Source organism: Onthophagus taurus, chromosome 2 (assembly GCF_036711975.1).
Source record: "Onthophagus taurus isolate NC chromosome 2, IU_Otau_3.0, whole genome shotgun sequence".
Lineage (NCBI taxonomy): Eukaryota > Metazoa > Arthropoda > Insecta > Coleoptera > Scarabaeidae > Onthophagus > Onthophagus taurus.
The window spans coordinates 7,620,575-7,638,790 of record NC_091967.1 but is presented as its reverse complement, the minus strand read 5'-3'; the positions used below and the strand labels follow the sequence as shown (position 1 = coordinate 7,638,790).

At 37.1% G+C, this 18,216-nt stretch overlaps 4 protein-coding genes across 6 annotated transcripts in view; 2 read left to right on the top strand and 2 right to left on the bottom strand.

The window, feature by feature from the left end:
- The first annotated feature begins 151 nt into the window (after nt 1–151).
- The window catches only part of LOC111427077 (microtubule-binding protein cornetto), a 31,603-nt gene continuing 13,538 nt past the window's right edge, over nt 152–18,216 (top strand). The window contains exon 1 of the mRNA XM_023062049.2: nt 152–481. The gene's annotated coding sequence lies outside the window, so the exon portion shown is untranslated. The remainder of the gene's footprint in view (nt 482–18,216) is intronic.
- LOC139428951 (uncharacterized) lies at nt 4,379–8,974 on the top strand. The gene is made up of 2 exons (XM_071194042.1): nt 4,379–5,306; nt 5,366–8,974. The coding sequence occupies exons 1-2, from the start codon at nt 4,748–4,750 to the stop codon at nt 8,578–8,580; spliced, it is 3,774 nt and encodes a 1,257-aa protein (XP_071050143.1). The 5' UTR covers nt 4,379–4,747; the 3' UTR covers nt 8,581–8,974.
- Nucleotides 12,097–15,237, bottom strand: LOC139428952 (uncharacterized). Of its 3 annotated transcripts, XM_071194045.1 has the most exons (3): nt 14,820–15,237; nt 14,679–14,759; nt 12,097–14,618 (listed from the first exon to the last, which is right to left on the bottom strand). In XM_071194045.1, exon 3 carries the CDS (start codon nt 14,481–14,483, stop codon nt 13,326–13,328), a length of 1,158 nt encoding a protein of 385 aa, XP_071050146.1. In that variant the 5' UTR covers nt 14,484–14,618; nt 14,679–14,759; nt 14,820–15,237; the 3' UTR covers nt 12,097–13,325. The 3 variants fall into 3 exon arrangements, with proteins under 3 accessions (XP_071050146.1, XP_071050145.1, XP_071050147.1); XM_071194044.1 differs by having other exon boundaries at nt 12,097–14,759; XM_071194046.1 differs by lacking the exon at nt 14,679–14,759.
- On the bottom strand, nt 16,556–17,818 carry LOC139429160 (uncharacterized). The gene has a single exon (XM_071194650.1). The coding sequence runs from the start codon at nt 17,816–17,818 to the stop codon at nt 16,556–16,558; it is 1,263 nt and encodes a 420-aa protein (XP_071050751.1).

Here is an 18,216-nt window from a genome sequence, read left to right as displayed (position 1 = left end):
TTATTAATTTAATAAATTTAATTATTCTTAAAATTATTATAAAAATATATGAAATAAATAAACATTACTTAATATTAACATATTTTATTAATATTTTTTTCTGCGCAAACTCTCCAGTTTTGACCACGCGCAAGAAAGGAAGGAGAGACGAGAACAGACGCAATCCCACCCAAAACATTAACAACGAACGAAACACGAACGAGATATCCCAGTCGTTTACTTCTGTCTCTGTGGTACTCCCTTCATTCATAACGTTTAAACAACGGTGTTAACTTGTTCCGCGGACACATTAAATAAAAGATAAAAGTGCGAGCTTTCAAAATAACGTGTTAAAAGAACGAATTTAAAACGGCTTTTTAAACGAAATCACCCTTACGGCTATAAAAACGTTTCAGGTGATCGAAAACTTGAATAAAACGTGAGGGGGTTGTAATGAAAACGCTGTTACGTTTGGAGTAGAGAAAAGGATCGAATAATTTTGGTGAGTTAAAACATATTTTGTTCTCTGAAAGAATCGAAATTTTCGCATTGGTTGTTATGGAAAGTTTTTCATTATAAAAGATATCTTGCTAAGCTAACGGTTAGAAAGGAATCGGTGGGGGTTGGTCGAGGGTAAAAGGACCCTTTTAGAATTAGGTTACAGGCCTTTAACAAGGAACACGATCTCGGAAGTGGTTGTGATGGGCAAAAAAGAGGTTAAGTTCTCATTTTTATCTCTTTTTATGTACTCTTGTATTCATTCAAATTTACCCCTTTATAATAAATAAAAATAAACAGATGGTCTTGTACGAACTGGTCGTTTTAATAATGATAATGAACGGGGGTTAACAAGGAAGTAATAAAAGCAGCTGTGTTGTGACTGAAGGAAAAGTAATTAATCGTAAATTGGTGTAAACTTTAACTATACCATTTCTTCAACTTTACCTCTACAACTTCCTTATAAGAGAAGGTTGGTGTGGAATTACAATTAAAAATAAATATAAAACATATTCGGTTTATTTTGACAATTCGTTACATAACCTAAATTTAAATGTGACAAATGTCAAATATTTTGAATTTGATTTTAATACCAACCCAACAAAAACTAGATAAATTAGAAACCTGTAAGTTATAACTCATTTCATTCAAATTCTCAAATTAAATTTCTAAATAATGTAAGTAAAAGAAGTTTTATTTGAAAATCTTCTGAATGTAATTAAGCCTGTTTTTTTTAATGTTAAAGTGCAAGTACCTCATTTTAGCACCCGGTTTTTATATCAAGAACATCAATTTAATCCAATTAAGGTTGATTTTAATTCGCTACTGACGACAAGTTTTAAAGGCACGACTCTCATCTGGTCGAGTATTTCGCTAAATTTAGATCCGAGTCGAGTGGATATCGTGTAGTTGTGGGATCGATAACACCGCATAACTTTGGGCGTGTTCATTAAAAAAAAGACACGCAACATAAACATTCCATTTAGGTATTTATATTTACAAATATAGAATTAATTAACAAAAAAATTAAAATGTATCGAGAAAAACCTACGATTTAGTTAATTAAAATTAGGTTGTGTAATTATTTTTTTTATTATGTTTATAAGCCTTAATATTATTTGACATTTATTGTGACATTTGACGTTTCTGATTTTAAGTGAGATTAAATTTTATATTTATAAGTAAAAAGATAATCCGATTAAAATCATGGGTTGTGTTTTAAATTGGAAGTCCAACTTGGTTGTTAGTTTTAATCTTTTTCTTGTGGAAGCTTTCTGCGCCTACAGGAAATTCTCACAATCAACCAAAGTATCAATTTAAAGGAAATTAAATGAAAGTTGGAAAAAGGATCAAATCAGATTTCTTTAATACTATGAAATAAAATATGACAAAATATAAGTAAATTCTTATTATGCAATAAACCCGAATACAGATTTATTTATTACATTTCCTAAACTGTAAAAAAGGATTATTACCTTCGTTTACGTCTCTCTTTATGTATTCAATACCAAAGACGTTTTAACAGTTCGAAAACGATGCTATAATGCATAAAAAAGCTCATAAACATGAAAATGTTTTTGTGTGGTTTTTATATGAAAGAAATTGAAATAAAAAAGTTTTTAGCGATGTCGTCGTCCATATGGCCAACGACCTTGTGAAGGTAGACCGCTGTTTCACCTCTATAATAACGAGATTCGATTCTCGTAACCAACCTCAAATTGAAAGTAAAAAAAAAATCTACCATCATCGTCTTTTCTTCGCGTCACATTTCAAATGTGATTTCTTTCTCTCTTTATCACGACCGGTAAATCGTTTTTTTTTGTAATATTTTTCTTGAGTTGAAGGACGAGTTCTTGGTTTTAGAAGTGGTTGCGAGATTTGCAGTAGGATGACTCATCTTGTGAACTAATTGATTACCAAAAAAAAATTTCTTCTTTCCCACCTTTCAGTTTATAAACGAAACTGGGTTTCGTGAGTCTGTTTTGGTAGATTAAAATTCCATGCCAAATTCGGGCAAGACTTCACCGTCGTTGAAAAAAGTTAAATAAAACGTGATGTAACCAAAATAAATAAAAATAAAAACGAGTGGTACCACTTTCTTCTCTTTAATAACAACAAATCTTTTTTTTTCTTTTGATGCATTGTTATTATGTATAAAACGATACTTATTATATAATTTTATTACTAAATGATAAATCAAAGTTGAAATTAATAAAGTAAATAAATTATTATCATTTCATTTATAATCAGTGTCGTGAAGTTCGTGTAAAAAAAAGAGATGGGGTGAAATGAAACTTTTATTCCTAAAATTAATTTAATTTTGTTTTATGTTGTTGTTTTAATTAATTTATGATTAAATTAAATATAAAATTAATGCGATTAGTTTAATGTGTGAATTTATTAATAATTTAAGTTTTTTTTAGAAAACTGTCATTTCACTAAAACTGTCACAAAAAAAAAATTAAATTTAAGCATCTTGTAATAATCTTAAAGATTATTCGATATTTAATTAAAATTTAGCTTCACCTTCTTTGCACAAATCAACCTTTTCAAAGCAATGCGCGTTTTCACGTTTCGTTCCTTACTAAAAGTTACATAAGCGTTGAGTTCACGCTGCACGTTTCCTTCCAATTAATGAATCTCCAAACTAGGTACGCTACTCAAGATTTTTGTAGCATTTACTTCTCTTCCTTCGCAACGTAACTTTTTCGCTTTCACCGTGCGTTCATATGCAAATTAATCGTTATTGTTGATAAATTTTTTACGCAATTCTCCCGTATTATATCAATTTAAATTTATTACCACATTTAAAAAAGGGACTTGTTACAGGCCACCTACAACCTCGAGTACAAAACCAATTTGCGCTGTTCTCTTCTAGATTAGGCGTGTTGTACAGTTAAAACGAACGGTAAAGATAAAACGAGATAAATGGGCCGTGCAAAACGTGCTCTGATTTATCTCGTCGATTTTCTATAGGTTTATGTTGCGTTAGATATTAATGTCGATGTGGTGAACCTAATCTGGAATACAAAAAACGAGATTGTTAAGATTTTTACCAAGTTTAGAAAGTTTCATTGACCCTATACAATAACATCAACTCCATGTACGATTTTAATTAATTTACTATACACAATACAAGGTGGAAACGTTTCCGGAAATCATTCAACGATTGTTATTCTTAAACAGTAATTTCCTGATGAAGTTTTGTGCATAAAAAATATTATGAAAGTTGCAAAGTGAGTTTATAACCTTATTTTTTTGTGTTATAAAAAATGTCAAATATTTTAAGTAACACAACTCAGTGTTAAATAAATTTATTTTTAATGTTATTCACATCTGTTTCGCAAGTAAGATTCTATTTTCACCGTCGACCATATAGAAATAAATAGCGTGGTTTCCAGACCGAAGGAAAAACGAGTAAGAAAACCCGACATCAGACGCTTCTAGGAACCCCACTTGAAGTTATCCGCACGATGCGCCAAGAATTCCAAAAAGTTCTTTTTTTTTAACTCTAATCTCGCCAAAATAAAATTAAAAGAATATTTTTTAAACTAAAAAAAATTAAATTATATAATTATAGGTTATATTCCTTTTGTGGGGGGGATTAAAATAATTTGCGAAATTCTCTTGGGTATCTATATATAAACGGAAATCTCCTTAAACTGGGACACGTGACGGTTTTAAAACGGTCCCGTATGCTGTAAATATTTTGGTGCTGTCTGTTCTCGTTATTTTTTTAGTACGTGAGAAATATACTTTGCCGCTGCGATATAATCAATCCAAGTCGCACTATCTCGGTGGTCGTTTTAATTTTTCTTTGGAAACTAGTAGTAGATAAAAGCCGATTCTAGAACCTCCTCTCAGAACCTCAGGTCAAGGTCAAGGCCAAGGTCACGTTGAGTGACCATGACCTTGACCTTGCCCTGAGGTTCTGGGAGGAGGTTCCAGAATCGGCTATTGCAAAGGGGGTCGTTGACCAGTAACCTAGACCTAAACAATGACCTTTACTTTGAGCTCACCTCAGGTCAAGATCACGTTTAGTGACCATGACCTTGATCAGTAACCTTGACCTGAACAATGACCTTTACTTTGACCTCAACGGAGACCTTGAAGTCAACCTTAATTGTGACCATGACGTTGACCTTGTACGTGACCTGAAATGAAGGTTACACGACGTGAGTTCATTGAAAACCCCACTTCGGAGGAGGTATGCTTTAAATAGCAGATAGAAAATCGTGTTCAACAGTATTGAAGTAAGAGTGTTGTGAACATGTTGACCTGCGACGTGTGTTACAAAGAGTTTACTAGACCAGATAATCTTGTGAGACATCAACGCACAGCATGTATTGGGAAACGTCGAAAGGTGGAAGAGGATCAACAAGGAGATGTTATAGTGTGTGAAATATGTGATGAACACGTAACCAGACAATGTTATTCCTCACATCTGCGCAGCAACAAACATAAACAGAAAGCCTTCGTAATAATAGATGATGGTGTAGAAAAAATAGATTCGATATTTGGAGATAAAATATGTAGTTTTAGAGTGAGCGATCATGAACGGAAGTACGTAGACATGAAGGAATTCAGTAACCGAATTAGAGAAAAAGTTATCAGTTTGATACAGTCCGTGAGGAATGTAAATGGTAGTTTAAAAGTGAATACGGAAATTTTTGGATTGTATTTCATAAATACGAAGGAAGAAGTGGAAATCAAATCATTCAACACAAAAAATAAAATTATAACAGTAGCCGTAGACTTGTACCAAACATACGAGGACTTTATGGACGAGATTATGGTGAAAATGTCGGAATTCCAAGAACGGGACTCAGGTAAGAGTATAAGAATAGAAAAGTAGTAAAATGCGAAACTAAAGGCGTTAATACTGCAGGTTGGACCTTGTTGGAAATATTATATCTTGAAGTGAACTGTAACAAGTTTAATCCTACAAGAGCATCGAGCTACATCGACTTACCGACATCCATAAAAGGGAAGAGAGCGGTAATAAACGTGCAAAATAACGATAATAAGTGCTTTGCTTGGGCACTGATATCCGCGCTGTACCAACCCACAGGTTTACCGCAAAGAATATCATCATACCCAGATTATAGGGAAACAGAATTAAAGTTTGACTGCGTAACATTCCCAGTACCCATCAGAGACATACCAAAATTTGAGGAAGAAAATAACATTTCAATTAACGTCTATGGTATAAATTCTTGGTATAATGGAGAGAAAATGGTAGATGATATTGTAACTGTATGTATATGTAAACAGAAACGGGAGCGTCATGTAAACTTATTAGTAGTCAGCGACAATTTCGGGAATAACCACTATTGTTGGATAAAAAACTTATCTCGACTGATAAATACACAATCATCGACTCATGAACATCAAAGATATATTTGTGAGGGTTGTTTGCAATACTTTTCAACTGAAGACAAGTTGGTACGACATCAGATGGATGACTGTAAAAAAGTGAAAGCAACAGTACCAAGCGAACAAATAAAAGTGAATAAGTTCGGACATCTAGAAAAGGAAAATGTTTTACAATTTGAAGGATTTGAAAAAAAAATGAAAGTTCCGTTTGTGGTGTACGCCGATTTCGAGGCGATTCTGAAACCCTTAACGCCCGAAGAAGGAAAAGTTTACGATGATAATAAACCATATACGGCCCGATGTTTTGAACACGAACCATACGCGTTTGCGTACTACATTAAGTGTGCTTACGATGATAACTTATCGAAATTCCGAATATACCGAGGGCGAAACGCTGCTCTGGAATTTATTATAAGATTGGAGAAGGATGTAATAGAGATCTATAAACAACATTTGAGGCAAACAAAGGATATGATACCGCTAAGCTGTCTGGACCAATTTGTACATGAACTGAGTTCCGTATGTCACATTTGTGATAAACCAATAAACAAAGAAGAGAAAGTGTGTGATCACGATCACTTGACAGGATTGTATAGGGGTCCTGCGCATTCCGTCTGCAATATAAATTATAAATTACCGATGTTTATCCCTGTGTTTTTCCACAACCTGTCGAATTACGATGCCCACATGTTTGTGAAAAGTATTGCCCTAAACAAGGAGGAAGTAGAGGTGATAGCACAAAACAAAGAAAAATATATTTCTTTTTCCAAAAAAATAGTTGTCGGAGAAACAACCGATAACAAGGGAAAGAAACGCAAAGTGTTTATGAAAATAAGATTCGTCGACTCGTTTAGATTTATGGCGAGTTCTTTGGAAAAGTTGGTTTCATATTTGGATGATAAGGATTGTGTGGAAGTGAAAAAAAAATTCAAAGACTCTGAAGAATTTAGATTGATGCGCCAGAAAGGTGTATTTCCATATTCGTTCGTAGATTCGTTTGAAAAGTTGGAGTATAGTAAATTGCCTGATCATACACAGTTTTACGACATATTGAGTTCAAGTAATATTTCAAAGGAACAATACTCTAGAGCACAGACTGTATGGAATAAATTTAAGTGTACAACGTTGGGAGAATACAGTGACCTGTATTTGACGTCAGATGTGTTAATGTTGACTGACGTCTTTGAAAATTTCAGGACAATATCTTTGGAGAATTACAATCTGGATCCTTGCCATTATTATACTGCGCCCGGGTTTGGGTGGGATGCTCTGTTAAAAATGACAGGTGTAAAATTAGAATTGTTATCAGACATTGACATGTTACACTTTTTTAAGAAAGGAATTAGAGGCGGTCTCTGTATGTGTGTAAAACGATCTGCAATAGCAAACAACAAGTTCCTTGACGATTTTAACCCGGAAAAACCATCATCATATATTCTATACTTGGACGCTACCAATTTGTATGGGTATGCAATGAGTTGTAAATTACCAACAGGCGGTTTTCGATGGTTGTCGAACCAAGAAATAGCAGATATAGATGTGGAGTGTTTAGATGATGAACACCTTGGTTATGTCTTTGAAGTGGATTTGGAGTATCCCGAAAGGTTACACAACCAGCATGATGATCTACCGTTTTGTCCCGAAAACATAATCGCTCCCGGATCGAAGCATCCTAAGTTGATTGCGAACTTACAAAATAAATCGAAATACATAATTCACTATGTAAACCTACGTGAATGTGTGAAAAAAGGTCTTAAGCTAACCAAAATACACCGTGCATTGCAATTTCAACAATCGCCGTGGATGAAACCATATATCGATTTTAACTCTGAGAAACGAATGAATGCTACGAATGAATTTGGGAAAAATCATTATAAACAAATGAATAATATCGTGTATGGGAAAACGATGGAAAATGTTGAAAATAGAGTCGATATACGATTAGTGTCACATTGGGAGAATCGTTACAGGAGACCCGGTGCAGAAGCTCTTATCGCAAAGCCGACTTTCAAGTCATCGAAAATTTTCTGCCATAATTTGGCAGCCATTGAAATGCAGAAGGTGGAGGTCAAATATAACAAACCTCTGTATGTAGGGTTTAGCGTACTGGAATTGTCGAAAGCGGTCATTTATAACTTTTTTTATAATTTTTTAAAAGAGAAATATGGTGAAAACGTATTATTGTTATATACAGATACGGATTCGTTAATTCTCGAAATATTTACTGAGAATGTATACCAGGATATCAAAGAAAATATAGAGATGTTCGATACCTCTAATTACAAGTTAAACAACAGACATAATATTCCTCCAGGGCCGCCGATAGTTGGAAAAATGAAAGATGAGTACCCAAATACGATATTAACATCGTTTTATGGTACAGGAGCTAAAGCTTATTGTATTAACACTTTGGAAGGAGTTGTCAAGCGTGCCAAGGGTGTGAAAAAGTATGTTATCGATAAAAACTTAAGTGTTTCAGAATATAAACGGATTATCGAAGATGGAGGTTCTGTGCGAAAAAAGATGTATGTCTTTCGCTCCTCCTATCACACGATGTATACAGAACTAAAGAATAAAGTGGCGCTCTCTGCACATGACGATAAACGTTACGTGATGGAGGATGGATGTCATACGTTAGCTTGGGGAAACTATCTTATTGAAGATCTACGCAGGGAAGATCTTTTGGACAACTTATTGGAGTTGTTAAACGTAAACATGTATGGCTAGTTAAATTGCGATCAGTTAATTTGTAAAAAAAAAAAAAAAAATACTTGCTTGTATCACAAAACTTGTATATAAAGTAGAAAGTAGGTTGTTAAAAAGGTTACTTGAAATAAAATCAACGAAATTAAAAAAAAAAGTTTTTTATTTTCTTAGTGTAAAAATTATAATACATCCTTTTTTGCAATCCAAGAATTATGAGAGCTATCCATTCCCAACCATTTCACTCGGACTTTATTTCCTTTTCGACGAAGAACTTTTTCAATTAAAAATACATCCGGGTGTTTCACACGTTGTAATTCTTCGTCGTAAAATGCTCCAAGAATGGGTTCTCCTCTACCATCTTTAATAAGGTAAGTCCTGGGATTAGTATTTTGAACTGTCGCTATGGTGAAAATTTCATTGGACCAAGTTGGTTGGTAACCTTTAGCAAAAGCGTGTCTGTACTTGCTAATTCGCACGTGTTCCCCCACATTAAATTTATGGTGGTTGGGGTCGACAACTTTAATGGAATTGTATACAGTATTTAACAGAGCAGATTCATTTCGTCGATTAACAGCTGAAGGTTTCATGTGAATGGTGCGATGTATTGTGTTGTTGTAAGATTTTAGTAATTTGGGTAGTAAGTCTAACCAGCGATAATTTCCTTGCATACTAAATTCTTTCCACATTTTATTTTTTAGGGTTCTATTAAACCGTTCGATAATCGAGCTTTTTAAAGTGGAATAGGTGCTGTAATGATTAATGTTAAGTTGTTCCATTAATTTTTGAAAATCGCTATTGTAAAACTCTTTCCCATTATCGGTTTGTAAGTTGCTCGGAGTAATATTCTTTTTACTATGCAAAATGTCCTTCATAGCTTGAGTAACCTCTTTCCCAGTTTTGGTTTTGAGTGGTAAGGCCCATGCGTATTTTGAAAAAGCGTTGATAACAGTCAGTATATACTTGTAACCTTTATTGACCGACGCATATGGGATCATTTCAACCAAATCAGCTTGATAAAGATCCAATAGTCCGTGAAGCAGAACGCGGCGTCGCCGATAATGTCGTCTCGCAGGTGCATGTAGTTCGTTAACGAGATCTCGCTTAACACTAACCATTACTCTACAACCCCTTCAATCAACAACTCTACAAGAAAAGGTAGTCCTCCTATCGGTGCATTATTTTTACACTTAATGGTATCTCCGCGTTTGAGTTGGACTCCCTGGAGCGACTTAATAACGATATCGTTAACAAGTAACTGAACATGAGCGGACTTTACAACATCTTTTATCATACCTTCGTAGAAAGAATTGATGTAATCCGTAATTCCACTTTTGTTTGTGATTTTATAAAGTTTTGTTTTTGGATCAACATCTCCATCACCACGTAAAGTTAAAATAAATGTTGATGAAGGTTGTAGAACTTCGGATCTTGCTATGTGGTTCTGTATAACATGGTGGTGAACATGCTTACCAAATTTATCGATAGATGTAGAACCATGTTCACCAAAACGGTTTAAAGGCATATTGGCTTCTGAAGCGTCACAGAAACAGAAAAAAGTTTATATACCCTTAACGAATGACTTGCGCTTCCCGTAATTCCTCTATGAGGGATATAATTTCGTTATGATGAGCAGTATGACCTGCTGCTTCGGAAGCAAGTAGTAAACGCAACCGATCAACTAATTCGTTCACGTCGTCCCAGTATTCGTACTCTTTAATTGCAGCAGGTACTAACAACTTATTTAAGTGACCTGATCCAGTTTTAGGTTTTGGCCAATATCGAGCCCAGTACACATTTGGTCTTTGACCCAAGGAAATTGGTTTGATTATGTTCACAAACTTTTCATTTTCATCATCAGTTATGATACTTTTTGAAGCGTCATAATCTCTTTTATGTACATTCGAACGTTGTAAGATATCTTTGTAATTTCTCGCATCTGGTAAAGTAAATTTACCCGGTTTATTTTTGAATAACAACTCGTATAACCCCGGTGTTCCTGTATACGTAAATTCACCCACCAAAATGTTTTTCCCGTCAAACGTTATTGGTTGATTTGCGATATACAATCCATCGGTAAGTGCACGAACACCGTAAGTTTGATCGAACTCGTTATTTACATCTACTGTTAAACCCGTAACATAGGTACGTGGTAAGGGGTCCAGCTGTCCTAAAGCTTCTCGAATAACTGTCTGTTCCATCATTCCCTCCATATTCTCTTTCATGCGCGCCAACTGCTCCCTAGCGTCCCGCTCGTAGACATCTAAAGATGTGTCTGACTCACGAACAGAAACCTCAGGTGTAGTATCTCGACCCTCGAACACCTCTTCGTCGCTGAGAAATTGCGGACTCCGTGCGAGTTCCGGTGAAACATCCATGCTAGCTCCCGGTTTAATGGGTGTTGACGTAACTCTACGTTTAGGTTTCACTCTAGGAGTTTCCAGTTTAAGTCCTTTAGAAGGTTTCTGCAAGTCAGCCAGTAAGGCTGAGATATCTGGTGACTGCTCCTTTTTCGGGGTAAATAAATCACGTTTTATCCCGAATTTATTGTCGAGCGCTAATAAATTGACAGTTTGTAATTTTTTGGAAATATCTGTCAGAGGTTCTTTCAGTGGAGCGAGTTGAGCTTCGGCAATGGACTGCTTCTGTTTTATATCTCCTTTCAAAGTGCGTATTTTATGTTTAACATCTTCTCGCGCAGCTATTAACTGTTGTGCAACATTACGATTCATAGTTCAACGTGATAGTGTAATGATCGCACAGAGACTGAGCATGCAGTCGTAAAGTCAATGGTTTTACAGTATAATGTACTCATCGAAACCTTTCCGATAGCGTCCGTTATTTTTATCGCAATCTAAATCAATAACTAATATACCGTGCGGTGTATCCCAACAAGTTCGACAAATTCTGACAAAATCATCCCACGTAATGTCCCCTAGCAAATGATCGTTGTAAATATGTTTCAAGTTAGTGAGATCTTGTTTAAATAAAACTAAAAGGTTGCAATTGTCACGTAAAAGCTGCTTGGAAATGGCGCTATAACTTTGAGCGAGTAAAAAAGTATCAACGTTTCTATGACGACCGTATGAAAAATATTCCTTGATAATCTGTTGCTCTGTAGGAGCAATATCATCAAAAATAATAATTGAATATTCTTTCACCTTTGACGGTGGTAGAAATCGTCCGACATCTGAGTATTCATAATAGCCGCAAGAGCGGATAGGTTTAAGTAATTGTCGTAGAAATTCGTATTTGATTTGGTAGAGTGAATTAGAGCACAAATATACATTCAAAAAGCGCAACCCGTTGAGAGCTGTCAATAAAGTTAACATTACGTTTGTTTTTCCGGCACCCGAAGAACCAATTATCAAACCACGTTTACATTCCCCACCAAATAATTCGCTATGTCGTTTAAATTTATTTGCAGCGAAGTCGTTATGAAGATTACAGATTGGTAGTGTTAAAGGTTGGCTAACAAACTTAACGTCTTCAACCATGCTGACGGGTGATACTTGAACGGGAGATTAACAAGAAATGAAGTCGTAGTAGAAAACAATGTTTATTTTATCATAAAATGTAGCATACAAAAAATTTCAGCAGATTATTTATTATCATTGTTTCAAAATAATGGTTTACAACACTTTAACTATATAAACTGTTAACATTGAGTTTGAAAGTTATTTAAAGCGTGCGTAATATTACACAATATTTATTTTACAATAAGACGTGGTATACATAAATTTACAAAATTATTTATTATCATGATTTCAAAAGTATCTGTATGGTTGATGTAGTAGAACCACCAGTGGGTTATTCACATACAGATGTTATGTGATTAAACAAAATAAAGCAGTGTAAGTCACAGTACAATTTACACTACTTAGTATTAAATTAACAATAAGTAGATACGGTAAATATTCAAATAAGTAATTAATAATACATATTAACAAAAGCATGGGAGCGGTAACAATAAGTAGATACGGTAAATATTCAAATAAATAATTAATAATACATATAAACAAAAGCATGGGAGCGGAAAAGGTGAAAAGGAAGCGAACTTGTTGTCATATCATCAATTCGAACGATTTTCAGTATCATACAAGGATGGTGTACAAATTTGAAAAAACCACCTACAACATATTAGTTGCTGAGACATCCCTCCGACAATTCCTCAGTACTTTGATCCTCCTCAAGTTGTGGTTTAAAACAGACTCGAAACAAAGACACACGACAACACATCGCACACCAATATTTTTTATTTAAAATAATAGTCTGCAATCGTTCAGAAGATGCATACTTTATTTTCGAGCGCAATTTCACACGACAATCCAGTTGTAAAACGTTCGTTATACTAATATGGTGTAGGCGGCGTCGACAACGATAGCAAAGGTTGCCCAAATGTGATTCATAAAAAACATACCTTGCTTGATACTGAAGACCCACTCCGAAAGTTGAACTCCAATCAACCGGAGAACCGTGGAACAACTTATGTACGGTGCCTTGCGACATTTTCTTTCCAAAGCGTTCCACGGTGGGGAAGCAAACCTCCCCAAGATTGATTCGATCGCCCTTTCGGGATATTCGACGCCAGAAGCATATGTCCCAGCTGTACATTACGTTTAGTAGTAGAGTCTTTGGTAAAACATCTACTAACCGCAACGTACGGTCTTTACGGGAAATCGTCGAATTAACGCTCTCCATAGCCAACTCCTGCAACGTTAACACTGCAAGAGACAAAAAAACTGAACGAGCTTCAAAAAAAAACGCTATTAACCGTTGTCAGGCAGCAGCCTGAGAAGGGACTTATACAGGTTAATTTTGGTGTTGTACATGTTAAGGATGTTTGAAGAAGCAGCAAAGCAGACGGTGGGATTCTGGTTTACTGCATTCAACGCGTTCACGAAGTGGCGCTTATGATGTTCCAAAGTCGTCACTTTGGTTTGCAATTGAGGTTTCAAGCCCAAGATGAAAAAATCCTCTTGGGACAAAAGACTGCTTGCCAAGTTGGTTGTTGAATGCAGAAACGCATCAACCCATGGGTCGGGATGTGCGGTATTTACAGCTGGAAGATTTTGCCTCTGCGGGATAGTAGGGATAGGTAAAGGTGGTGGGAACACCACATTTTGTGGTGGGATAGTTGTGATAGTTGGCGGGCTGTCACGGATGTCGATGGTCACCTCTGGGGGAGATGTAACCACCGTTGCAGGTCTGGTTACTGTAGCGAGTGTAGGTACTCTTCGTGTGTTACGGGGAGGTTTGGCTAATGCGTTGCGCAGCAATCTACAGGAGTCTTGTGAAGCAGGAGAAGGGTTTGGGCGGGTAGTTTGTTTCACGCAACCCCTTGACAACAAGTTGACGCGTTTTTTTATACGGCGGGATGTGTACCGTATGGGTCCACTCGAGAAGACAGGCGAAACACATATCCTATCGGAGGGTTGGGATACGTCTTCCGTCGCTGGTACAGACGGTGCCGCAAGCACCTGGTTTTCAGCAGGTGCTTGACTTGTGACATCCGTATGTACAATATCTGGAAGTGGTTGTACCACGTCGGCCTGATTGGTAGCAGGTTCAGGTGGCACAACAACTTCCTGATATGTTCCTTCTTCTCGTATCTCCATACTGATGCGAGTTAAGCCGTAGGACGACAAGGTTGGACTGGTGGTAACAATCGCACCATTGTCGTTCCCTGGCTGTGACCGGAGCTCATTCATTATTTGCTCGTACAGTGGTGGGTCTGTAGTGAAATCCTGCATGGTACGACTCAAACCGTCAAAGTTGCCGCTGCAATATAATGGTAACGACGGTAGGCTTGACTCAACAACATTCGTACTGTCGTTATTGCGTGGCAGCACGGCAACCAGTGGGTCGGTCATACCATCGGTATTATCGCTTGCACGAGCGTGGCTGTTACCAATTAAGTGAAGCATAATGGGAAAGACTTCAAGGAATCAAAAGGGTTACAAAAAATTTGGATTATTTTATTAAAATTATACGTTCGCTCACGTCTGACAAGTTTGCAATCCGCTGAAGAACCACTTTTCTCAGCGTATAACAATTAATGTCTGAAATCATCACAAACATACATGAAGAAAACCGATAAAAATTGTATTGATGTAACTTACTTTTCAAATGGTTTTCTATCACGTCTGACAGGTTTGCAATGCGCTGAAGAACCACTTTTCTCAGCGTATAACAATTAATACCTGAAATCATCACAAACATACATGAAGAAAACCGATAAAAATTGTATTGATGTAACTTACTTTTCAAATGGTTTTCTAGCAGAAGGCGATTTCTTCGTGGTCGGAAAAACACAGTTTTTAACAAAATCTGTTATTATTGTAAACACACTTTTTAAGGAATTATCGTCTTTTGTACACTACTATATCACTCAGCGACTGCTGTACACGGAGTGAGGAGTAACCCACTTTCCACTACCTTTAAGTACGGGTTAGTGAACAGGTATTTGTCCGGTCAACTGTCTGGGAATGCGAGGTCGTTTAGGTCTTCTCCTTGTTATCGCCTGTGACTGAAGGGGAGGTCATACTGTCTGGGAATGCGAGGTTGTCCAGGTTTTCTCCTTGTTATCGCCTGTGGCCCAAGGGGAGGTCATACTGTCTGAGAATGCGAGGTCGTTCGGACCTTATCTTCGCCCGTGACTCAAGGGGGGTTACAATCCCCCCTCCCCCCTCCCCCTCCCCTCCCCCTCCCCTGCCCCACCCCTGCCCCACCCCCCCGCGCGGGCGGTCGCGCGAAGCGCGGTACGGAGCGGAGCGAAGCGGAGCGTAGTTGAGCCCGCGCGGGGGGGTGGGGCAGGGGAGGGGGAGGGGAGGGGGAGGGGGGAGGGGGGAGGGGGAGGGGGAAGGGGAGGTGAAGAGGTTTCTTTAAATAAAACTCATCAATATGGATAAAAAAATAACATTTATTTCTTTTCTAACGTACATTTAATACAATGCATTTTAGGTGGTGGTGGTCCATCGAAATGAGTTTCCGCACAATCATTATTATAATGTTCAAGACACGGTAACTTCATTTGTAACATTTTCGATTGCTGGTAGGCGAACGGTAGTTGGGTCCAAATTCTTCGTAATTCCATAGATGGTACTTTATCGAAATAATACTGTGTTGGTAAATATTTTAAATCACGAGCTGGAATGTTCGCAAATGAGGCATCTTGTTCATATTTTTTCATTACGCTGTACACTTTCTTGGCAGATGTAAGTGGCCAACACCCAAACACAGTGAACACTTGTTCCATCGCAACCAGCTCTTAACTATCCCCCATTACGACTTGTCTCTGCTTTATAGTCACCGACTGTCTTTCGCATCCTTGTTTTGCACCCCCTCTTCGACAACTTCTTGTAAGTGGCGTACATTGGAAAGAGCGCACATACTTCTTCGTCGCGAGTGAAAAGCACAGCTCGGTATACCCATCTCAAGTTTATAGATACTACCTTCCAACGCAAATATCGGCGCGGAAATAATATGTCTTAAAAATTTAATTTTTTCAGGTCCTTTAACATACACTTTCTTGACATTCCGACACAGATATTTGACTATGGCGTCGAATTCCATTGGATGGACAAAACCAACTTTCCAGTCGATGCAATGATGATGTGTCATTAACCAGTTTGCAGTATTCCTATATTTAGATGGTAATGAAGCTATACTGCTACTCGGTTGAAAAACGTGGTGGGTTATGCATTTGTTACTATCACATGATGCTAATTCTTTAGGTACGAACTGATCTTCGTTGACCATGAAACCTTGTATATCGAGAATTATGTATTGAGTTTTATTTGAATACATCTTGCTTCCGTACATCAACACGATTATCCATACTATGCAGCCGTAGAAATCTGTCGCACAACTTATACTCTACGACTTTTTTTTGTTTACGCTGAATATAGAAGTCTCACATTTCGGATGATGAGCTACGGGTGCGATGCGGCTCAGGATCCGATCCAACTACACACTACCAACCCTTCTTTCCCCATACTCAAGTCATTTGTTTGACGATTTTTGTTAGTGGAGAATATTGAAACGCCTTATCATGTAAAACTAAACAGTATGCTGTGGTACCATCAGGAATCGGATTTTTTGTCGTAAATTCTATCCGTATTTCTACCCCACTTTTGTGTAGCGCTTCTGCTTGATATGTACAATCAATTCCAATCAGTGGATAATTTTCAATAAATTGTTTCGGAGTGAGTAATGGTTCTCCTTCCTTCCCATAGTAGGACTTTTGAAAGCGTGTATACATGTCATATAACACTGCGACACGATTACTATCAAAGTCCACGTTCAGATTATCGTATGGGTAGCGTTCACCGTTTAGGAATACCGTCAAATTGGTGAGTTTTACATTATCAAAGGTTGCCATGTTCGCCAACTGTTTTCCTTTCTTCTTTGTTTGAAACCCAATTATTATAAATCTAGGTGTTTCCAACTGCGGAGCTGTTTTCACAGCCCATGAATGCTTTGTTGTTTGAGGTAAAGAAGGATATTCATGTACTTCCCAACTGCGAAAAGGTATTTGCAGATCAATATTTCGTCCTGCTATTTTTGTTAGAGCTAATTGTTCTCGTAAGCCTACGGCTAGATGGGGCATTCTCCACACAACTTTATCGATTTTTAACTGTAACGGTTCTTCTACCGTATTCACAAGCACATCATTATCATCATTATTACGAATTAACACTAGCTCTTGTCTCACATTCATCACAATTGTTTTAAAATCTTCAGCAAACCCTATTAATGTCTTTAGCGGTACACTCAATCCAAAATTTCCATTTTTATCCATTATTGCATCCGTTACAGGGGATGTTGGGACCACTTGACCTAGCAGATCCTCGCCCATGTTCCAACCTGCGTTCGCCAACTTTATTATATCGTGAGGGGTATACGAAAAGTATCCTTTCATACATGATGTTAACCCCACGTTTCTCACTCCATCTATTTGAACACCATTTATAAGATAGCGAATATCACTGAACATAAACGCTACAGGATTATTTATCAATTTTGCAGTTGCACTAGCATCTTTTGTTGCTTTACCACTCGCATCCAGTTTACGTACGCTCCCTTCCACATACAAAAAACTTTCATGAGGCAATGTGTAATTGTCTATTTCGGGTATGCCTATACGAATTTCATCATTGTTACCGAAGCTAGTAGAACCAAACGGTTGATGGGAATGATATTCGTAACTTACAATCGAGTTATCTACTTTTATTTTCTCCGTGACGTTTAAGGACTCCATTTATAGTAGTTGAAAACCTAAGTTGCTTAAATACTGACGATTGACGCGTGTTAACTGGGTAGTTGATTTTCGCTTACTGTTAGGTTTTACATCCTTTCGTACCGTTTTATACATTACTCTATCACCCAGATTTTCCTGTGCTTTTCTTCGAACGTCGTACACTATACCCATATTAAATACCCTACTACTCACACCGATTTCAAGTGCACTCTCACGGTCACTTCTTCGTCTCTGAAGTTTACCAACTGACCGTCCTGATCAAGTATGCGTACTATTAATGTACTAATCACGTTCGTTGTAACAGGTAAGTAAATCGGTTGTTGCGGAGCTTCTATTATTTTAAAACCAGCCGGTACGTTCGGGAAGAAATGATACAACACGTGCATGGGTTGTCCATT